The sequence below is a fragment of the Centruroides sculpturatus genome, unplaced genomic scaffold (assembly GCF_000671375.1).
Source record: "Centruroides sculpturatus isolate CEXI.00-Female unplaced genomic scaffold, Cexi_2.0 scaffold1248, whole genome shotgun sequence".
In the NCBI taxonomy this organism is placed as follows: domain Eukaryota; kingdom Metazoa; phylum Arthropoda; class Arachnida; order Scorpiones; family Buthidae; genus Centruroides; species Centruroides sculpturatus.
In genome coordinates this window covers 31,722-55,763 of record NW_019385387.1, presented here as the reverse complement: position 1 = coordinate 55,763, position 24,042 = coordinate 31,722, and the positions used below count along the sequence as shown (strand labels likewise).

At 27.5% G+C, this 24,042-nt stretch overlaps 3 protein-coding genes across 4 annotated transcripts; 2 read left to right on the top strand and 1 right to left on the bottom strand.

The window, feature by feature from the left end:
- LOC111638411 lies at nt 1–1,794 on the top strand. Its single transcript, XM_023384121.1, has 7 exons — nt 1–153; nt 244–327; nt 401–585; nt 776–955; nt 1,107–1,178; nt 1,251–1,390; nt 1,473–1,794. The coding sequence occupies exons 1-7, from the start codon at nt 105–107 to the stop codon at nt 1,732–1,734; spliced, it is 972 nt and encodes a 323-aa protein (XP_023239889.1). The 5' UTR covers nt 1–104; the 3' UTR covers nt 1,735–1,794.
- A 4,037-nt stretch (nt 1,795–5,831) lies between these two features.
- LOC111638414 (neprilysin-2-like) lies at nt 5,832–23,717 on the top strand. The gene is made up of 22 exons (XM_023384124.1): nt 5,832–6,442; nt 6,605–6,717; nt 7,526–7,585; nt 7,990–8,145; nt 8,236–8,319; nt 8,393–8,577; nt 8,768–8,947; nt 9,099–9,170; nt 9,243–9,382; nt 9,465–9,705; nt 9,980–10,078; nt 11,301–11,378; nt 11,932–12,035; nt 12,122–12,186; nt 12,317–12,368; nt 12,450–12,517; nt 22,223–22,362; nt 22,574–22,639; nt 22,731–22,826; nt 22,920–22,976; nt 23,278–23,348; nt 23,451–23,717. The coding sequence occupies exons 1-22, from the start codon at nt 6,366–6,368 to the stop codon at nt 23,557–23,559; spliced, it is 2,313 nt and encodes a 770-aa protein (XP_023239892.1). The 5' UTR covers nt 5,832–6,365; the 3' UTR covers nt 23,560–23,717.
- LOC111638413 (testis-specific serine/threonine-protein kinase 4-like) lies at nt 18,944–21,374 on the bottom strand. Of its 2 annotated transcripts, XM_023384123.1 has the most exons (4): nt 21,003–21,374; nt 20,667–20,802; nt 20,357–20,410; nt 20,177–20,291 (listed from the first exon to the last, which is right to left on the bottom strand). In XM_023384123.1, the coding sequence occupies exons 1-4, from the start codon at nt 21,305–21,307 to the stop codon at nt 20,283–20,285; spliced, it is 504 nt and encodes a 167-aa protein (XP_023239891.1). In that variant the 5' UTR covers nt 21,308–21,374; the 3' UTR covers nt 20,177–20,282. The 2 variants fall into 2 exon arrangements, with proteins under 2 accessions (XP_023239890.1, XP_023239891.1); XM_023384122.1 differs by having other exon boundaries at nt 18,944–20,410.
- Nucleotides 23,718–24,042: the final 325 nt, after the last annotated feature.

Below are 24,042 nucleotides of genomic sequence, written 5' to 3'. Positions count from 1 at the left end.
GAAGAATATTGAATAATTTAGATTTCTCTGTACATCCTTGTGATGATTTCTATAACTTTTCTTGCGGATCTTATTTAAAATATAAAAATGTTTATGAAGAGAATATGAATCCATATGATGAATTAAGTGGATGGATCAAACTTTTAAAAAAAGGTAACTAATTTTACCGTTATTTATTGAAAATTACAAAGTTACAGCTCAGGAGAAGAATTAAAACAATTCTATATACAACAATTGTTGCAGAAGTATTAGAAAAGCCGGAAGAGCAAGACGAACCTCGATTTGTCAGTAAAGTGAGGAAATATTATCATTCGTGTCTGAAAAAATGTAAGTATTTAATATCATTTAATAATAATAAATAGTGAATTTATTATATATGCCAGGTATATATATATTTCAGCTCCTTCTGTCAAAGATCTTCTGAAAATCTTTCTAAATGTTACCGAATTTAATGAATGGCCTCTCTCCAAAACCGATTCTGTAGTATTGGAAGAAACAATAGCAAAGTCAATTATCTATTTAAATACAGGATTTATTTTTGATGTGTATACTTCATATAAAGATGATTTTTTCGAGTATATTGGAGTAAGAGTTTTGTATTTATTCGTTACAAAAATACTGTATATTAATAATTTTGTTTTTATTACAATAAAAATTGTATATTAAAATCAACATTGTATATTATCAAAATTGTATATTAAAATCAAATAAGTAATATAAATTTTAATAATTAATTTTTTAAATTATAAAATATCAATGACATTATAATTTTCAGCTTATTCCCGCTGGAATCACAATAAACGAACATGGATTATTAAACACAACTGAAGAAGATTCTATTCGATTAAAAACGCATTATTTAGATTTATTTCGATACGTTTTTTCAAAATTAGATTTAAAAGATTCAGAATCTTTTACAGAGGAAATAATTGAGATGGAAACATCTTTAGCTCAAGTAAGATTTTCGTAAAGAAATATTCTAAATTCTAATTGTTCCATACGGATTAAGAGCCAGATCTTATTTTTTCTAAATACTTTGCAGTATAATTATAATAAACAATGAAAAACACAGCTAATAATATTTAAATAACAATTTTTTTTTTCAGATTACGGAAAAAGAAAACAGTTCAAATTCTACAAAAAAGACAGTTTTAGAATTAGAGTCGGAATGTCCTGAGGTAATAACCTCTCTAATAAACTTAATATTGAATTAAATTTTAAATAAATTATTATAATAAATTTGTATTTAGATAAAATGGACATCCGTCTTTAAACTTATCTACGATTACTTGGATTATTCGAGCAATTATAGCACGAATCTTACGATTAACGTAAACGATATGGATTATATGATCAGTATATGTGAATTTGTAAAAGAAAATGACCACAGGTATATAAAATTAGTGAATTAATTAATTAATGTAATTGTTATTTACACTCGTAACTGTATTTTAAAATTTAACTTTCAATAGGATAATGTATAATCTGATTGTTTGGAACACTTTTGCCAAATACTTATATAGAACCGATTTTGTTTTTTCTCAACTCGTAAACATTATGGGATTTGATACTCAACTTCGTGTAACAGAATCAATGACTAATAAATTGAAATGGAAAGTTTGTATATCAAATTTCCAATTTATATTTGAATTTGGAGTACGTTTTATGCTGTTAAATACTCAAACCGATCACTACGATGATAAAGTCAGAAAGGTAAGCTCTTCCATTCTCTAAAAAATTCTTCTGCAATAAAATTGTTACAAAGGGATTGATTTATTTAATTCTATATTCGTTATTATCTAGCGAATCTCCTCTAAAAAATTACAGAATATTAAAATAAATAAATTTAAATAAATTGTAATACGATGAAAGAAATTAAATAACATGTATTAAATACTCGTTCTTNTAAGGTCTGTTTTTGCGCTAATGTTGCTAATGCACCATTTGAGCGAAAAAAAATTGTTAAGGAAAAATTTTCTGTTAGCGAACCCTTTGTTAAATATTTCGAATATCACCACTGCATACAGTCCATCGATTATCCGCTGAATGCCGTTGTCTCTGTGGGGTCTTGTGTTAACTTATCAAACAGAAGATAATGTCTTCCATTTCAAAATCAGCCTTCTCGTCTGCTTTTCTCGCAAAAGCGTGAGTCTTTTCATAAATGGCGGTCACAAAGCTTTTACTGGGCAGAAACTCCACACGTTGGTTTCGGAAAGTCATCAACACTATCTTGGTATTGGCTGGGACAATTTTGCATTTTATGAAGGTGAACCAGAATGCTTTCAAGCCACGCTTTGTTGTTTGTCTGTCAGAGTATGTCGATGATTCATTGTCTGGGCTAATTCTATCCAAGAAGTTCTTATCCTTTTTCAAGTGCAAAAGACGTTCCACTGCAATCTTGTTCTCACCCAAAGGGTTCTTTCGGTCCCTCCAATACGTAACTTTCTTGTATTGTAAAAATAGTGAAGAATGTTGTACTTTGTATGAAGGATAGATTCAAGTTTGTAGCGACTCCCTCTCTGTATCATGCACTTTTCTTGCACCAGTTTCTTCCACTAGAATAATGTTTGTACACAGACATTTGATCGATATACAATGTTGGTCTCCATTTTGGAATTCTTTATGCATAAAATATAAAAATACCCTATTTTGAAATTCTTTCTTCACTGTACGCATTGCTCACTGTACACTGAAACCATTCCACTATGAATTCAAGAGGATGAATCGAATGATACTAAGCTGCTCATATGCAGATGACGACTGTAATGCGCCAGCCATTATCGAACATTTGAATGATCATTCGTTTTGAGTGATTTGATAACTACGAAAGTATGTCATAAAGAAAATTTTGACAATCATTAAAAATCTTTTAAGTATGGGCAATTGTTAAATCATTCTCTACGCTTAGAGATAAGTAAATTTTTTTGTAACACGAAAAAGTTACATAATTTTAATGTATTAATTAACTTATTAAAAACTTTAAATGAAAATAACTTTATTAAAACAAATAAAAATATATTTAAGAAGAAATAATATATTACGTTGAAATTCAATGCAAAATGAAATACTGTATTACACTTTTATAAAGTCGATGTAGACTGCAAATTTATAGGCTTGTAACATTTAAGTAAGAATTCATACTGGTAGACTTCCCTATAACACTGTTGATAATTCCGTGTTATATGAATTCCATGTTGTACGAGTCACTTAGATTTTACAAATACGTGTGCCGGGCTGTGAACGGCTCACCTATTTGTAAAATCTAAGTGACTCGTACAACATGGAATTCAAATAACACGAAGTTATCAACAGTGTTATAGGGGGTCTATTGTACTTATTTACAACACTTGGCTGGATAATTCAGTTAAAAATACGTTTATAAATAGTATTTTAAACTGAATTACAATAATTTTAACCAAATTTAATATAGTTGTAATAACAATAGGCAGTATTTTAAGCTTTTTATTTTCGTATGCAGCAAGATGAAACTGAATTTATACGTTTTTTTTCAGTATCTATAAGCTGACTAGTTTTTATCTAGCAAACATTAAAAATAAACAATTATTTGTTAAATAATCTTGAAAATTTATAATTATTTCATCTTCCATTCTAAAAGATCCGATGAAAGATCCGAAGTGAAGATAAATACTTTACTTCAAGGCAATTATCTTTAACCTGTTTTCTTTGCTGTAGTCATAAATTAGATAATCGAGAAGTGGTAGAAGTATAACAAGATGGAGAAGTGACGTAACTATCCTTCTTAAGTTAGTTATTTCTAAAAAAATAATCTATTTTCATTAATATTAGTACATTAAAAAGACGTAAATATGTAACTTTTTATATTCACTATCTTATTGTGTAGAAATTCATTTAACACAATGAATACAAACTAGTATAATAAACGAATTTCTAAAACAGTTTTTAACATTACTTTTACAAGAAATATGTTTTAGAATTTATCATTAGAAATTAATCCAAAATTTTCTTTAGTTTATTTTTTATTGTCAAATAAACGAAAGAAAATTTATTGTGTTTAAGTTTACTATTGTTAATTTACAATATAAATAACAATATTAAACTTAAATACAATAACAATGCTAAATACAATTTTATAACTTTAAGAAGGAATGCTTTTGTTATATCCATATTCTTTACGTATGTTTATATAATGTATATCTTATGCGAATACAATCTATACGGGGCTAACAAAATTTCAATACTGTATAGATTTCTTATTCTATAATATCCTAAAAAAGATTTTAACATTTTATATTTATATTATAAACCTTTATTATCTTGGTGTTAACCATAATGTCGATGTTTTTAATAGGATCATGATTTCTATACTAAAATTAATTATGTTTTCCTTACTATAAGGAAACTAAAATTAGATTTAAAGTTGACAAAAACCGAAAAGAATTATATAAATAGATTATTCTAATTCTCTTTATAAAAAAAAAATATGTTCCAGGATGTTCTTTATCATATCAAATCGGTTGATTATTTCTAATTGTTTACAAGGTTATATCGAATCTTAAGGATAAATTAAAGAAGTGCTTTTTCAGTTAGTCTCAACATATGTTTTATTACTTAATATTATTAAAGCATCTATCTAAACCGACAAATTCAAACGAATATGAAGGTTTTCTTTAACACGTTACAAAAGTAGAATTAAATTCGATTATTATTATATTTTTGTATTAAATTGTAAAAATATGTATTAATAATATTTATGAAAAAATATTTATTTATAATTGATTACTTCTATTGATAACTTTCTATTTTTTATTTTGATAAAGTAAAACCTGTTTAAAACAGAAACTTGTCTAAAAGAAAGAAAAATAATTAATTAATAGCATACTTTTTACGCTATTACGCTATTACGCCGATGGGAAGTTGTTGAGCTGCCACCAGTCAATAGCATACAGGTAACCCCCGTATAACACGGCACTTCTATAGCACGGATTCACTCTAACACGGTTCGAGAATTGGTACCATTCCCCGTATAACACGGTACTTTTATAGCACGGATTTACTCTGACACGGTTCGAGAATTGGGTAAAACCCTCGTACAACAGGAAATGTAATAAATTTTTACATACTTAAGTAATAATAGTTCACGAAAATTATTATTTTCGTGAACTATTAGTACTTAAGTATGTAAATTTTCTCTTCTCGCCTTCTGTCGATACACGTGGTCCTTCTCGAAACTTGTTTCAATGTTGCCAGATCGCGACGCTTCTGCTTCTGATGTTGCCGAATGTTTTTCCCTTATTCCATACTTGCTTTATTCTTCATAAGTGCTTAGCACCATATAAGGAAATTTATAAAGACCTTTTAACTAGAAGCAAGCAATCTAAAATTACATACATTTTGCAAAAGGTAAAGCATGGATCTGAAGATAATGCAGAAAAATGCTCAGAGGATAAGGATAACTTGCCAAAAAGAAAACGCTCTCGGTTAATTAATAGTGTTTTTAGTGATGACGAAGAAAACATTGTTTAATTTATATTAATATGTATCACTTAAAAAAATTTTAATGAAGATATTTATCTTAATTATGAAAATATACTAGCATGTTTTTTAATTTTTGGAACCTAACCCTCCTTTTCGTATTAGTTCTTTGTTTCGTATAACACGGATTCGCATAACACGGCAATTTTTTGGAACGTAACTACCGTGTTATACGGGGATTACCTGTATATTCATTGCATATTTACATATATCTATTATATATATTTTGCCGTACACTGTATATATTAATATATGCTGTACTGTACTGTACATAAACGAAAATAATGTTTCTGGTAGCATGACCAAAAAAATAATGAAAAAGATGTACTAATAGCTTCAAATTCGGCATATTGCATTAATGTATTTAGGTTACATGTATTTTAATTTGTATACAGTTACCATATTGTAAAATCCCAAAGTGGGAATACGCCCAATCAACCCCAACACGCACGCAATCTCGAATCATGTTCTTGAATCTGCTACACAATGATTCGTGTTTCTTTTAGATTTCTTAATTATTATTTTTCTGTATATTATATTGCCATAAATAAATATTATTTCTATTTAAATTATAAGCTAATTCGAGGAAGAACGAAGAATAACGTTCAATCACTGGACAAAACTTGTTGCAAATCTAAACGTGTACTAAGACATCGCGCGACTTCATTCAATCTCTTCAGGGACCACGAACATTGTCACTTTGAGTCCACCGTGTATCGAAAACGAAGTCGTGGACCTCTAATTTTTACATTTAAATGGAGCCTCATTACATTTTTTTAAAAAAAAATTCCTTATCTGAATTACTGGAAAATGACAGAGTTTCATCAAAATCGGCCCATCAAATTTCGAGAATGAACACAATTCTGAAAGCCGCATACAAGAGGATATACTCTAACGTTCTGCCTCAACTAGGAAATAATAAATACAAGTCAAAGATTTATAAACCTTAAATAAAAAAAAAAAAAAGATAATTTTTATAAGTTATGATAGTAGTTTTTAATTAATGAAATTGATTATGATTAAAAGTCTTTAATTTAAAAAAAATGTTTAAGAAATGTAAAATATTCATGTAATGTATTCCTTAACATAGAAAATGTGCTGCGTGGAAAAAAAGAACATTAATGGAGCGTTATCTTATATTGGTTAGTATCGTATTCTTTGTCGCCTTTATCGTATTAAGCGGAGTTCTCGTACATTTTAAAAGTAAGTTTATTTAAATTAGATATTATCAATTTTAGAATGAAGATTGAAATTTATATTTGTAAAAATTATTTAAAGAATCATAGCAGATTATCGTATTTATATATTTGCATATTTTTATCTCTACACATTAAAAATATTATTATTAATAAAATTATAAATAGTCTATAATTTATTAATTATTTGACTAGATATACAATCAATTTTAAGATGTTGTATTAATGGAAATAACTTTTTTCTATATTCTGTATATAGAAATAGACTGATTTTTTTTGCTTGTCTGTTATTTTGTAATAGGACAAAAGTTGAGGAAATTTAATTATTTATCACAGAAAAAACGAGGAATATAATTAAAGTTATATTAAAATATATACTACATTTCCCTAAGATACTAATTGTTTTCCTGCGTTGTGAACAAGGACAAAGAAGACTTTTCATTGTATAGTCTAATATTTGTTAACCTTTTTACTTCATACAAAAATTCTATTTCTTTCTTATAAAAATTCCAGACTTTAAAACCGATTCATTCTGGTAGATTGCAGGTCAAACTGGGATGATTGGCAACTCTACTTGTAATAAATAAATGTATATACAATATGCATTTTATTTAACAAATTTTAAAGCTTTTATAGAAAAGTTTAGCAGTTAAAATAAATGCAAATTAATATAATATACAAATATAGAAATTTCAATAATTTAAATAATTAACAGATATTTAAAAATAAAATGAATATGTATTTTACAGATTTTTATTTTTGATTTACAAATTGTTTATTTATTATATGTAACAATATAGATTAAATATTCACAGATACCTTTAAAAGAAATTCTAAAGAACCTGTATGTCTCACTTCTGTATGTAAAAATGCAGGTAAGTGAAAATTAAATGTATGTATAAAATTTTAAGATTTCACTTTTATTTTTCTGGCTGTTATACAATAGACGAAAAGTATTTTAAACACCCAGATTTTTTTGTATTTTTTTGATTCTTTAAAACCTCCGATTCCATAGTCACCAAAAAAAGAGAGAACAAACTTCTGTATGTATGGATACATGCGTGTATAGGTGTATGTATCCATACATACACCTATACACGCATTGTATAGGTGTATGTATAGGTATTGTATTTGCTTTATAAGTTATCTCATGACTGCATAGACCGAAAATTTTGAAACTTGGCAGGAATAATTCTATGTCCATTGATGCTAGATATTATAAACAGAATTACGCACGGAGGCAAATAATTTATTATTATTTTTTTTATATTCATTCCAGCGGGAAGAATATTGAATAATTTAGATTTCTCTGTACATCCTTGTGATGATTTCTATAACTTTTCTTGCGGATCTTATTTAAAATATAAAAATGTTTATGAAGAGAATATGAATCCATATGATGAATTAAGTGGATGGATCAAACTTTTAAAAAAAGGTAACTAATTTTACCGTTATTTATTGAAAATTACAAAGTTACAGCTCAGGAGAAGAATTAAAACAATTCTATATACAACAATTGTTGCAGAAGTATTAGAAAAGCCGGAAGAGCAAGACGAACCTCGATTTGTCAGTAAAGTGAGGAAATATTATCATTCGTGTCTGAAAAAATGTAAGTATTTAATATCATTTAATAATAATAAATAGTGAATTTATTATATATGCCAGGTATATATATATTTCAGCTCCTTCTGTCAAAGATCTTCTGAAAATCTTTCTAAATGTTACCGAATTTAATGAATGGCCTCTCTCCAAAACCGATTCTGTAGTATTGGAAGAAACAATAGCAAAGTCAATTATCTATTTAAATACAGGATTTATTTTTGATGTGTATACTTCATATAAAGATGATTTTTTCGAGTATATTGGAGTAAGAGTTTTGTATTTATTCGTTACAAAAATACTGTATATTAATAATTTTGTTTTTATTACAATAAAAATTGTATATTAAAATCAACATTGTATATTATCAAAATTGTATATTAAAATCAAATAAGTAATATAAATTTTAATAATTAATTTTTTAAATTATAAAATATCAATGACATTATAATTTTCAGCTTATTCCCGCTGGAATCACAATAAACGAACATGGATTATTAAACACAACTGAAGAAGATTCTATTCGATTAAAAACGCATTATTTAGATTTATTTCGATACGTTTTTTCAAAATTAGATTTAAAAGATTCAGAATCTTTTACAGAGGAAATAATTGAGATGGAAACATCTTTAGCTCAAGTAAGATTTTCGTAAAGAAATATTCTAAATTCTAATTGTTCCATACGGATTAAGAGCCAGATCTTATTTTTTCTAAATACTTTGCAGTATAATTATAATAAACAATGAAAAACACAGCTAATAATATTTAAATAACAATTTTTTTTTTCAGATTACGGAAAAAGAAAACAGTTCAAATTCTACAAAAAAGACAGTTTTAGAATTAGAGTCGGAATGTCCTGAGGTAATAACCTCTCTAATAAACTTAATATTGAATTAAATTTTAAATAAATTATTATAATAAATTTGTATTTAGATAAAATGGACATCCGTCTTTAAACTTATCTACGATTACTTGGATTATTCGAGCAATTATAGCACGAATCTTACGATTAACGTAAACGATATGGATTATATGATCAGTATATGTGAATTTGTAAAAGAAAATGACCACAGGTATATAAAATTAGTGAATTAATTAATTAATGTAATTGTTATTTACACTCGTAACTGTATTTTAAAATTTAACTTTCAATAGGATAATGTATAATCTGATTGTTTGGAACACTTTTGCCAAATACTTATATAGAACCGATTTTGTTTTTTCTCAACTCGTAAACATTATGGGATTTGATACTCAACTTCGTGTAACAGAATCAATGACTAATAAATTGAAATGGAAAGTTTGTATATCAAATTTCCAATTTATATTTGAATTTGGAGTACGTTTTATGCTGTTAAATACTCAAACCGATCACTACGATGATAAAGTCAGAAAGGTAAGCTCTTCCATTCTCTAAAAAATTCTTCTGCAATAAAATTGTTACAAAGGGATTGATTTATTTAATTCTATATTCGTTATTATCTAGCGAATCTCCTCTAAAAAATTACAGAATATTAAAATAAATAAATTTAAATAAATTGTAATACGATGAAAGAAATTAAATAACATGTATTAAATACTCGTTCTTCCAACTTAGAAGCATATGCAGTTTTTTTTATGATTTTAAAATTTATTATTTTATAATATATAAAATTCTGTATTGTTTTTAGATGGAAAATTACGCTAAACGGATCATAAAAGAGTCAGAAAAAATATTTTCTAAAGAATCTTGGATTGACGATTACAGTAAAAACATTACAAAAATAATGGTAAGAATTATTTAAATTTTTTCAATTGATGCCTCGTGTACATAGATTCATAAATCTATTATTTTAGAATTTATTTCAGATTTTTCTATAAAGAGATTACCGAAATATAAAATAAAGCTGTATTTTCTTTTTCTTCATCCTTCACTGTAGACGCTCTTAGAGAAAAAACTACTGGGTCTAGAATACTCAGATTTTAAACTTAAGCCTTTCACGTTATCAGTGAGGTATTGGCGAAACTTCCGGGTCAATAGGTCAAAGTTCACGGGATTTCCCACATAGCTATTTTACTTTTATGGCTTAATTTTATGTTTACTTGACGCAATTTTTTTACATCTCAATTGTTTTTCTTTGTATTAAAATGTTTCAAAAAACTCATTGTATGATTGTTATATTTGTTGGAATAGCAAATAATCTCTGATTCGGACAAATTTCGAAAAATTGTTTAGTAATTTAGATTTTCTTGACAATAAAAAAATAATATTTAGCGAGTATTTCCGATATTCGGGAGTCTTTGTAATTCCATACATTATATTACTGTAATTACTAAACATTTTACATTGCTGTAAATTATACTGTTATATAATTTTTAAGTTTATTTCCTGTAATAACGAGCAATTATTTATTGTGACATAGTCACAATCCCGGGCTACAATTTTTAATTTTATTTTTTATTTATTTAATTTAAAACATATGCTCTCCACTTCAAATTAGTAGTGGCTTGTCCCTGTACATCATACTTTTCCTTTAACAATAGAATCATCTATCTAATATCTTTCGGAAGTTCAAATATAGTTAGTTAATCGAGGCCTCCTGTCCTTAAATATTTTATTTAAGACAGTAATAGCTACTCGTGCTGAAGTAAATTACTTCATTTTAAAGATAAAGAAATTACTATTTTAATTATCTCTTGACTGGGGCATACCAATGGGGCCCTGGTTGATCACGACTGCTCCTTATGTTCTTTCTACAGCGAAATTGAAAATACGGAGGGGCCACGTTACGTACGTTTTCAAAATGGTGGATTGTCGTGTATGTGCGTGTATCTGTTGTTGTCATTTTTACTTCTCCTCAGCTATCAATCATCAGAACAGATTAACAATCAGAATGGATTAGAATAAAATAATGAGTGAAAAGAATCATAACTTTTTCTTTAGTATTACAATATATATACTACATTTTAATAGTAAAACGTCAACTTATAAAAAATATATTCTTATTAAAGATTGCTAATATGAAATACGGAATCGGATACCACAATTCTTCTTTGGATATAAAGAAACTTGAGATGACTTTTGATAAAGTAAGTAAATATTTTACTATAAAAATTTTTCATTTAATTTATAAACATTTTATCTTTTAGTTTCAAAAATTTAATTCAGCTTAAACAAAACATTTTTAATGTTTTTTTCTTTCTTTGCTTCGTGGTCGAATGTATAAAACCACTGAAAACAGAGTTTGACGTGGGTTCTTATCTCACCACCGTACTGGCCGCCTGGAGTTTTTCCTGTTCTTTTTACGTGTTTAACACCTAAATAAGAGGCCATTTTCCCCATAAAAAGTCTTCCTGGGTGGCACCTAACCCTTGGCAGACCGCCCATGTGTTATATTGCTTTATTCCATCAATTTAATCCAATCTAACCCAGTCTATAATTTTTCCTTGAATTATTATACTTTTTATTTCTAAAATTGCTAATAAATGAATTGAAAGTAATCTGTCGGGTGGTCGTAGGTTGAGATATTACCTCTTAACATTCATTTGGAAAGTGGAATTTTTAATAAAAATTAAATGAATTATTTAAATAGTATAATAAACTTAAAGTAAACTATGCTAAATGTACTGTATATTGTTTTAGATAAATATCGGCGATAATTATTTAGAAAATATTCTTAATACAAAAAAATACCAATTTTCCGATTTTTTATTCAATGGAATAATAAATCAAAACTTCAATAAAGAGTACGTATATTTTCAATAATCTAATTTTTTTCAAGTTATTATTATTTTAATCAATAATATAAGCATTTAAATGGTTACTTTTCCAGGGAGACATTTAATCCTTTTATAGTTAACGCTTTTTACTTTGGAAAACGCTTTAAGGGAAGATTTAGTAAGTTTTTTTTTACTAAATAATTAAGAATATATTACTAATGGTATTCATTTTTGCAAAAGCATGATATTAGTGCCATTTTTAAGTATATTAGTAAAAGGAAATTGAAAGTACTGTACATGTATTACAGTTTTACCTTTGGGAATAATGCTTCCGCCATTTTATTCTCACGATGCACCGAAGTAAGTGATCTAATACCGGTATTAATATACTTTGCAATTCAATATATATATGTATATTTTTAACTTTAAGATTATTGGCAGTTATCTTAATTACGGAGGAATTGGAAGAATTATCGGTCATGAACTTTCGCATAAATTCGATGATCTAGGTTCGTATTTTAATTTACATTTCTATTATTTTAATGTAATACATTTCATTATTTCTATTAACTATTTAATATTTATTTATTTACAAAATTATTTTTGTCATAATATTCCTATAACTTAATAAATTCAATATACTGTACTTGAAAATCATTTAGATAAAGATAAGACAATGATAAAATCTATTTGCAGCTTAATTAAATTCAAAACTTATTAAATACAGTCAAACCTCGGGTTTCGAACGCCTCGGTTTTAAAACAATTAGGATAACGAACAAAATTTTGAACACCGTATTTATCCCGGTTGCCGTATGATAACTCGGTTGCCGAATAAAGAGCCGGCCACATATTAAAGAGACACAGAATGTGCTAATTTAAAATTATTTAAATTATATTTTGATGTTTTTATCTATTACAATCTACAAAATAGTTATTACATTAATAAATAATTAATTTTTAATAATAAATATTTTATTTAGGATCACTTGCACCAACATCTTGATCTCAGATCAAATATAGTTGATCCGGGATAAAGGGAAAAAATCGTTGCACCAATGCGATTTAAATTATGATCGACTTTCACGTCTTCGATCAAGTTGATCCTCCCGATTTTGGCTGATCAAACGTGGTGATCGAATCAGAAAGGAAATGGCGGAGTCTGATAGTGATATGCTCTTGGAATATTTAGAAACTGTATATTACTATATAGGGGAAAATGGGGCAGGATGAGGACGTTAAGGTTTGAAAAGTCATAAGATGGCAACCGCTTTAACGAGAACAATGATTTTTTTATTCTCGGCAACTACAACATTTGATAATATATAATACAATATTTGATTTTTGAAAAACGTTTTTAAAAACAAGAAAATTTAATATTTTAAAATTATACGTAAATGCATCATCTCGCCCCACCCGTGGGGTAAGACGGGAATATTATTTTTATATACAAGAAGGACAAATTAAAATTAATCTTCAATATTGGCACAAGAACAATGCGCCCATTTATCACAGCGGCTACATTTATTATTATTTTCCGAATAAATAAATATAAAAGTTTGAACTTACTCGTATTTACTTTACCAGACGATACCGTTACTTCGCGCATGCTCGGTTTCGCTATTTTGTAAGCAGACGATATTTTTTTTCGTGGAAAAAGATTTTTATTTCGATTGTTATTTCACATTTTATTTCTTGTTAAGATAGTATTTAAATTTAAAAAAATGTTTTCGCAAATAAAATAAAACGTAAAACATAAATAATAAAGTAATACAGTATATAGTGTATAAATTTATTACAGCTAGATATGATTTAAAAGTAGAATATTTCATTTTCTATAAAAAGATCATTTTTAAACTTATTATTTTATATATTCGAAAAAATGATATAGAATTAACAATGACAACGAATTTAAAACTAGTTCGCTGCACTATACTGCAGTGCAGCCAGCGGCAGAATTCGTGGCCAACTTTGGGCAAGACGGGATACCCCATCTTGCCCCAACGTGCACTTTTTATACCGACTGCAAACACGGGTCAACTTTATTTCAAAACTAAACAATTTCGGTCTTAAAGATTACTTCGAATACCATAATATCTTCATCTGTAAGATAATGTAGAGGTTCGCAATGATGCTTACTTTGTAGAAACTTTGTAGCGGGCGTAAAATTAGATGAAGTATTGCCGAAACGTGGAAAATGTCTTACTTCCAAACAAAGAGAGCGATTCGGACGTTCTCTCATCCCGCGATCTCTTTTGAGGTTGACATTTAATTCCCCAAATAACGGCTAGATGAAAGCGCATTAACCACGAATAAACAGACGTCCCCGTCTTACTCCATGGCCCCATCTTGCGCCAAGTGACGGTATCGTAAAGTAATGGTAAAGTAAATACGAGTAAGTTCAAACTTTTATATTTATTTATTCGGAAAATAATAATAAATGTAGCCGCTGTGATAAATGGGCGCATTGTTCTTGTGCCAATATTGAAGATTAATTTTAATTTGTCCTTCTTGTATATAAAAATAATATTCCCGTCTTACCCCACGGGTGGGGCGAGATGATGCATTTACGTATAATTTTAAAATATTAAATTTTCTTGTTTTTAAAAACGTTTTTCAAAAATCAAATATTGTATTATATATTATCAAATGTTGTAGTTGCCGAGAATAAAAAAATTATTGTTCTCGTTAAAGTGGTTGCCATCTTATGACTTTTCAAACCTTAACGTCCTCATCCTGCCCCATTTCCCCCTACTCGTGGAATCATTGGAAAGACAGCTGACACGAACGCACTAATTACGATGCCCAATGCATTTTTCTCTGGTCAAATTTTTGATCTACATCATTTCAACTTATTTCCACGAATCGTGGATCAAATGTGGTTGGTGCAACGCTTTTTGTTCGATCGTAGTTTATTCAAATACTTTCGTTAACAACACGCGACGCTCCTTTGTTTAGTTAATTAATTAATTAACATAAAGAAAAATAGAAGACACGTTTTACACTACCATCTTTTGTAAGTAGATGATACAATTGCAATCATTAATATAATATATTTAATTACGTTAATAAATATATTTTGAATTTATGTTTCTCACTTCAAATTATTTCTTAATTTTGATAAAATAAAACTGAACAGTAAAATACAGAAAATTATGTTATTATAAACAAAAACATATAAGTTTAATTACATTAATTAGTTTATTATTATAAATATTTTTTGTGTAAGAAAGATGCGTAACAGTAAAATAATTTAATGTGTTTCAATTATTTCTGTTCAGATTTAAATATACAGTATATTGTAGAGACAGAAAATATACAGATCTTAAGTCAACTTAAAAGTAACATATTTAAATAAAAATCACTTTAATCTCATTGTATATATTTTTAACGTAATACAGTAATTGTACTCATTACGTTAATCAATATTAAAATTACACATTAATGATTTACATTATTTATCAGTAGCGCAACTAGAACCGATATTGTTGGGGGATCTAAACTAGAATTAATATTAATACATGGATATTTTTCTAATATTTATCTATTAATTAAATTACAATGGTAGAGTTCTAAAAGCAAGTAAGTACCAGATCCCAAAACAATAATAAAAACCAGAATAACAATAATAGTTCATTAAGAGCATATACAATATATATATTTATATACAGTATTTATTTATACATAATTATACCACCCGTATTATTATACTGAAATATATAATCCCAGTGAGAAATAATTAATTTTAATAACTGAATATTAATTAAAATTATAGGGATACAAATAGTTTTAACATAATTGACAGTATCTATTATTTCCAATATTAAAATAGAGATATCGAAAAGATTGAACGGTTGCTACAACAGCATTTGACAAAGAGAAAAGTTGAGATATAGGCAACCGTAAAATGGGGTGACTTCGGCCAATTGTTTCAAAAAGATGGGATCATTACTAATAAACATAGAATTGCAATTAATATATTGAATAATAATAACAGTATCATGCACTCCTGATAGAAAATATTTAATTTTTAAATCACGCAATTCATTTCTTTAAAAGTTACATGGTGGCCACATATTTACCTTTATGATGGGTGAATATGTCCTGACTTTGGAAACTGCATTTTATGCTACATTTAATCTTCTATGAGTTGAATATGACCATAAAAATTATGCTTTTAAAGCTTATTTATTTATATTATTTATTTATGTTATTTATTTAAAGTTTTAAACTTTATAAACCGTGAAAAAGTATATAAAACAAGATTTAAAATGTTTTCATCTATACTAATATTATAACGAAGTAATGTTTGTAAGTTTGTATGTAGGGGTAATCTCCGAAACTACTCATCCGATTTCAAAAATTCTTTCACCAATATTTAGAATGGAACCTCAGGGTGGACATAGGCTGTATACTATTCCGTTAAACATTCATATAAATTAAAAGATATAATCTAGGATTAAGGCTTTTATGTCCAACAGATGGCGCTACGAGTACGACGACCTAAGTTTGCTTTTCTGTGAGGCATTATGCTTTTCTGTGAGGATGAACTAAAGCAGATCATCTTCTATCTATCTATATAAATAAAAATGTAATGTTAGTTTGTTCTACCGATTCCTTTGAAATTTTGACACAACGATGCATTAGAATACGCAAGTGTTTTTATATAATATATGTGTCGAAATTCCCCCCACTGGGGGGAGATGGACAGGATTAAGACTTACCATAAAGAACTCTGCTTCTATTTATACTATTTTAGATGCGGTTTTTTGCGTTTTTGATTGCGTTTTAATAGAGTAAGTCAAGAGAATGTACACTAAGAAGGGATTTTTCGAAAAATTCCCCCACGGGGGAAGTGTTAAACATTTATAATAGATACATTTTGAGCCACAACATCGCGTGGAGGGATCTGCTAGTTCAAAATAAAATATTAGAAATAGTATTTCTGGCCTTTTTGTGTTCTCTGAGCGGTAAAGGGCCTAAAACCGCAAAAAAGTATCATAAAATAATTATTATAGACATTTTGATCATAAAGATATTACTGAGATTATTTTTCTCACAACATTAACAAAAATATTTTTGTCGTAGAGATTACATTTTTATCAAAAATATCACAGATAATATTTTTATCAAAATAAAAGTTTTTATTACAAAATTATAAAAATAAAATAAGATATTGGTATGTTTTTCATCAATGCAGGATGGGAAAGAAAGTCACTTAACACCCCTGCTACAAAATACAGAATACAGTACTGTACACCCAAAGTTAATTTGCTCATGTCAGGAAGACATTACACCAAGAGGGGAACAGATTGATGTGTGTTACACTCATGGCCGCTATCTTGAATGCAACACCGAAACTGTAAATGGGAAGGGAGTCATGTGACACATCATTTAGAGACTTTACAAAAAATTAATTGCTGAAAGATTTCTTGATCTTCCTTAAATGGTTACAGAGTTATTAATGTGTTTCCTTCGTTGTTACAAGTTGAAGAACAGACAGCATAATGCTCCTAACACTGGAAAAATGCATCGAAATTGTCCTGATGGCAGGGGGAGAATTCCAGAGTGATTGCACATGATTTTAATCAATATAATCCACACCGAGAGCTTATGTCCAATTGCCAACTTAGCCTACTCCAGAAATTTAGGGAGACTGAATTGGTCCATGATAAAAAACATTCGGGCCTGTGCAATCAACCTGGAACTTCTCTCTCTTGTCATTAGAACACTTTCGATGCGTTTTTCTTGTGTTAGGAGCATTGTGTTGTCTGTTCTTCAACCTATAACAATTAATAACTCTGTACCGTTTGAGGAAGGCCAATGAGTCTTTCAATAATCAATTTCATGTGAGATTCTGATCCTAAATGATGTGTCACATGACTCCCTTCCCATATAGTTTTGGAGTTGCATTCAATACACATCAATCTGTTTACCCTTTGGTGTAATGTGTTCCTGACATGAGGGAATTAACATTGGGTATATTCTATATTTTGTAACAGGGGTGTTAAGTGATTTTCTTTCCCATCCTGTACTTTTTCATTTCAGGGATTGTAACATCCTTTTGCCTGTTAACAGCAATTGGTTCTTGTATAACTTGAATTATATTTCTTTTTTCATAGTAGGATACTTCTATAGTAGGATATATCCTTAGTAGGCTACTTTCAAATAAGAATTACTGATTATCATTGTGGTAACTATGGTATTTTTAGAGTCTGCTCTCAATATTTTTCCTGAAAATTCTGAACCCTATTAGATCATTCATGTTAATAATGCCATCTGGTTCAACGCCATCCAATGAATGTGCCAAATTCTTGTAAAACTTTTCTATAGTTTCAGTAGAAATTGTACCTCTTCCTGCTGTTATATTAGCAGATGTTCGTATAGCTAGCTCCTTATTGCGTTGTAAAAATCCTTTTATAAAATCATATCCAGATAAATTATCTCTAAACTGACGATTTTTCGCTCTTTTATCACATGTCGTAACACAGTTGTTGTAATGGAAATCCAAATTCTAATGCCATAATAAGATAGTAACTAATGATTTTTTTTCCTCTTCTGTGGTCAAAATGTCTGACCTCCTCGTTTCAAAGGATAGTTTCCATTAATTTTATTTTGTAAAGTTGTTCTTGCAATGTAAATTAATAATTATTTTATCAAAATATAGACTCAAATGCAATCACCATTTCTTTTTTTCTAGATCAACTTTTTACAGGTTAATTATGATCATTATGGTTAAATATAAAAAAATAACTATAAAAATAAATGTATTCAAATTTTTTTAATATAATTTTTTCTATAAATCAAATTGATATCCAGAAATTGTAGAAATTTATTATTGTTGTTTAAAGTTTGGCCACAATCGCCTACATGGACCGAAATCACCCCAATTTACCGTACTTAATAAAAAAAAAAAAGTTATAAGTATGGTTTGTGAATACCGAATTATCAAAAAAAAGAGAGAAAACCATTATAATATTTATAATACAATATTAGAAAAAAATTAATAGAACAAATTTGTTAATAAACTGTATTGAGGTAACGATAAACAAAGAAAATGAACCGGCCGAAGCACTTTTATCATCTCATGTCACTAGAAGCCGCTTCATATTGTCTCAGAAATCTTAGGAGTGGGTCCACCAGTAGCCAAGCGGTTCCATTTCCTGATCACTGGGAGTTCGATAGTGAGTTCGCGCCTCTCCCGGACGAATATATTTGGAGTTTTCCGGGTTTTTTCATGTCTATAACGTATGAATAAGGGACCAGTTACCCTTAAAAGACCCCGGGAGCCATTATTCCCCGCGTAAAGACCACCATAAACGCATACGACTACTATTACATGACTATTACGCCACACTTTACCACGGGGTGATATATCCATGCCCAATTAACTGATACAAGACAAAATCTTAGGAGTTTGCGTATTGTAATAGAAAATACTGTATTTGGTTTATCAATTAAGCTCGATTCTTCCGAACTGAGATTAGCGGTTTACAAGTGATTTAATTATTGTATTAATTGGTTTAATTAAGGTAATTTCCGTATTGATGTTTTAATAATAATAAAATTAAATCTAATTTATGTTAATATTTTTATTGATATTATTAAATTAACACGATGTTTTATTTGTACTGTATCGTTAATCGCTCTCAAAAATGTGATTTATCTTCAGAAATAATTGTCTTTCTTTCACATATATTTTGTACATTTTCTTTGGAATTTTTGACTTTGGACTTTATTATGGAATATGGAATTTTATCATCAATAGTTTTTATCAAGAGCGATCGATTTTTGAAATGTATTGTCTAGTAAATTTATTTTTGGAACATTATCTAAATTTTTTATTTTAATAGATGAGATTGTTTTAATTGTTAACTGTTGCTCCATGACATTTTATTTGTTACAAGACGTTTTTAAAGCATTCTTTTTGACTAATTCCCATCTTAAATCCCACGTATTTTGATACCATGGATCATTCTTAATATCTTGAATATTAATGCGATCCTCCATCGGTTTCAATATCTTTTTGATTAAAGAGATACATGATTGCGATATTATACTTTTTGGCCTATGAGGAAATATTATTGGTTGTGCCATTTTGATAATCATAGAACACGCATTTTTTCCCTTAAAAGGTATTTTTCCCACAATCATAACATAGAGAATAATGCCCATACACCATATATCAGCTTCATCTGGATAGTAAGGTATTCTGCAAAGTATCTCTGGACACGCATAATTTAAAGTTCCACAAAACGTCGTGCTGAGATGCTTGTTATCTGAACTATTAGTATATTCATTTGATGTTATAATATGACAAGCCAATCCAAAATCGGAAATTTTTAGTACCTTATTTTTACAAATCAATAAATTTTGACATTTTAAATCCCTGTGTGCAATATTCTGAAAATAAAAAAATTATTTCTATATAAATTTTTAAATTCTGTTCGAGGTAAATTCAATACAAATATATAATATCATTTACTACAATATATTATTAAATACTTGGACATCACGAAATACAACGAATCTCTGAAATGTAATACAGTAACCTTAAGTTAAATCACTTTTTCAATTTGTAAATGGGTGGTTTTCTTTATGTTTTATTTTATAAACTTGGTCATGTATATTTTTACAAATTATGAAAGTAAATTTTTACCTTGTTGTGGCAATATTCAACTCCTTCAACTAGATGATGAAACCAACGACAAGCATTTTCTTCATCAATGTAATGATATTTTTTAATGTAAGTATATAAATCACAATCTTGGGCAAATTCCATAAAGATGTAAACTCTAAAAAGAAACTATTTAAGTTTAAATTTATTTCGTTATATTTATAGGAAAAGTCTGGCATTTGATGTGTGTGTGTATAAACAAACAACAAACACCAAAACATAAAAAAACAAACCAGATAAATCTTAATAGTGATTTTTTACATTTCATTTTAAAAACAAGGAGTTTAAGATATTAAATTATAAAACTTGAATACTTACGTTTTATTAGTTTCTATACATTTCAGGAATTTGATGATATTCTTATGATTTAGAAATTTAATAATTTTTATTTCATTTCTTAAAAATTGATCATTTGTATTTGAAAATTTTGTCTTCTTTACAATTTTCACAGCAATTTCACAGTTTTCTTTTGCATAAAAAGTTTTTCTAACTTCTGCAAAAGCTCCTTTGCCTAATAATTCTCCAGTTTTATAGCCATAAAATTCTTGTAATGAACACTTGAGTTTTGTATAATCTTCCGTTTTATTTTTAAAATTCAGTTGATTTTCAACTAAAGTTTTCATCCTAGCTTTAAACTAATATATTTTACGATTATTTAGAATTCTTTTTATGAAATTAATTATTTAAAATTCTCTAATTCTTATAATAACAGATAAGTAAAATTTCATTATTGAATAACAATATTAAATTACATTCAAAAGTTCTCTCTTCTAATAAGCACTATAAAAACCGTAATTCAGAAAATAAATTATTATTGAAAATTGTTCTGAAAGAATCGATTTAATCATACAGAATTGCTACTTTTAGTATAAAAATAATCGGATTATTAAACTTACCATATATAAGTTAATTTAATTCTCTTGGATCAAACATACTGTATTAAAATTAAGTTTAGATCATTAGTTACTCGAATTTTTTGCAATGTCAGCTAAAAAAACAATGTTTATTTTACATACTCGTTTTTTTTTATCGCCTTATCATTGATGACAATACATTTAGAATTCTCTACTACTGTATTGTAAATTTACTTCAATAAATGTTTATGAAGATGAATTATTAATTCTGCATTTAATAGTTAGAACAGGAGTAGTAATTATTTTGTAATTACTGTAATTCTATTACATTCTAATTGCTTTTTCTAACACTTTAACCTATCCTACACTCGGTTTAACATTTCTATGCATTTCAATAATTAAATTTATATAATTCTCTAAACACCCTTTTCTCCTGACTTAGAGTTCATGATAATCCCGAAGATATCCCATGTGAATAATGTATAATTGTTTTTTATTACCTTTTCTTGTCCATTATAAAAACTCCCGAAAATATTTCAAAATGAACACAAATCAAACCATGTTGTCTGAATAAACAAGTTACAGTACATGGAATTGTACTTAGAAACTATACAGATGTTAATGTTAACCTTTATTTTCACCAACGTAAATAAATGTAGATAATACAGGATTTTTAATCTCTAGAAATAAACGAGACAGAAGAAGAAGAAAATGAAAATAACGAAACAATAATATGGCCAAAAGAATTTCTAGAGGAATATACGAAGAGAAAACTTTGTTTAATTAATCAATACTCCAAATTTATCCTGGAAGGAAATGTTACGGTGAGTTTAAATATAAATTAAATTGATCTATAACAAGTTATGTTTTGTAGTTTTTACATATTCTTAAGTTTTGCTCAAGGCTTGTTATTCTCAATGAAATTCAATCAATAGATGCTTTATTAATGCTGAATGGATATGTTTTAGTATAATTTTTATTATTGGATGATATAAATTTTATTTGTTTTTGGTTTAATTTTCTTGATTTTTTTAGATTGACGGAAATAGTTCAATTAGAGATAATATCGCTGACAATAGCGGAGTGATTCAAGCTTATTGGGTAATTAAAGATTTCAGCAATTTTATGACTTTTACATTGAAAACTAAAGCTAACGCTTATGTTATTTAAAGAAATTTTAATAACTTTTCAGGCATATGATAATTATCTTAAAGAGCATGGATTAGAGCCCAATCTTCCAGGACTTGACTTTAGCAACAGGCAAATGTTCTTTATTGGATATGCACAGGTATTAAAAAAGTTTTCAAAACTATGTAGCAAATTTATAAAGTAAGATTAGTCGTATTTTCCCAATATGTTATGTACAGTTTGTTTTAAAAAGGTTCAGAAAATAGAACGATTTTCGGTACTGCTCCCATTGAATAATACGTTGCATGATGTATGTTTTTATTATTATATTCGTCTTATATATTGCTTTAATAATTTATTTCATTTAAAATATATGCTCTCCACCTCAAATTAGTACTGGTTTGCCCATGTACATCATACTTTTCCTTTAACAATAGAGTCGTGCTGATCATCTATTATCCACTTTCATTTGAATTAATTTAAATGATATAAAATAAATTATTTATAATTGGCAATTTATTTATAATCATACTAAAATGATGATAAGATTTTTTAATGTGAATTTCGTAAATTTACATTCATTTAAATGTTTAAAAATTACTTTTATTCAGACGAAGTGTGAGAGATTGGAATCTATGAAGGAATCTTACGATCATTCATCGCATAGTCCAGGAAGATATAGGTAATAAATGCTATATTGCTTAGTTTTTATTTACTTTTTATTCTGTTAAACAATACTTATTGTTAATAAAGAACAATTTAAAATTATATTTAAAAATTTTAGGGTACTTGTTCCTCTTATGAATTTTCCAGAATTCTCCAAAGTCTTCAATTGTCCACTGAATAGTTATATGAATCCAGAAGAGAAATGTAAATTATGGGGTTGGAAATAACAATTTTGAATGTAAAGCTAAACTTTAAGGAATATAATTTTAACAATTTCTTTAAAAAATTATACTCCGATTAATATCAGAACTAGATGCAACGCAAATTAATTCTATAAAATTTTATAAACAGATAATACAAATACCATTTAAAAAATGTAGTTTAAAGAATATTCTAATGTTATAATTAAAAATAAAAGATATAAAATAAAATTTTAAGTTTTTTTTTATTATAATTTGTTTGTATTTTTCATTACTTTTAGAATTTTTAGTTAACTTACAAATCTTATAAACTTACACGGTAGTTATATGCTTATAATGATGTTTTAACGCTAATTAACGAAAGAAGAAAAGTTCTATTAAACATGAAATCTCGGGATACTTAACATTTAAAAGTTATATTACGGTACGTTTAATAACGATAAGAACACACAAAATTTTAATTCATATACAGTAATTCATTATCTAGTTAAACATATTTAAAAATTATCT

Coding starts and splice junctions, on each gene's coding strand:
- LOC111638413 (XM_023384122.1), bottom strand. CDS start 21,307: ATGAAAACTTTAGTTGAAAATCAACTGAATTTTAAAAATAAAACGGAA. Junction 20,803..21,002: donor TGTATAGAAACTAATAAAAC/GTAAGTATTCAA, acceptor GTTTCTTTTTAG/AGTTTACATCTTTATGGAAT. Junction 20,411..20,666: donor TTGAATATTGCCACAACAAG/GTAAAAATTTAC, acceptor TTTTATTTTCAG/AATATTGCACACAGGGATTT.
- LOC111638414 (XM_023384124.1), top strand. CDS start 6,366: ATGAACACAATTCTGAAAGCCGCATACAAGAGGATATACTCTAACGTT. Junction 12,036..12,121: donor AATCAAAACTTCAATAAAGA/GTACGTATATTT, acceptor TTACTTTTCCAG/GGAGACATTTAATCCTTTTA. Junction 22,977..23,277: donor TGAATAATACGTTGCATGAT/GTATGTTTTTAT, acceptor ACTTTTATTCAG/ACGAAGTGTGAGAGATTGGA.
- LOC111638411 (XM_023384121.1), top strand. CDS start 105: ATGAATCCATATGATGAATTAAGTGGATGGATCAAACTTTTAAAAAAA. Junction 956..1,106: donor TGGAAACATCTTTAGCTCAA/GTAAGATTTTCG, acceptor TTTTTTTTTCAG/ATTACGGAAAAAGAAAACAG. Junction 1,179..1,250: donor TAGAGTCGGAATGTCCTGAG/GTAATAACCTCT, acceptor ATTTGTATTTAG/ATAAAATGGACATCCGTCTT.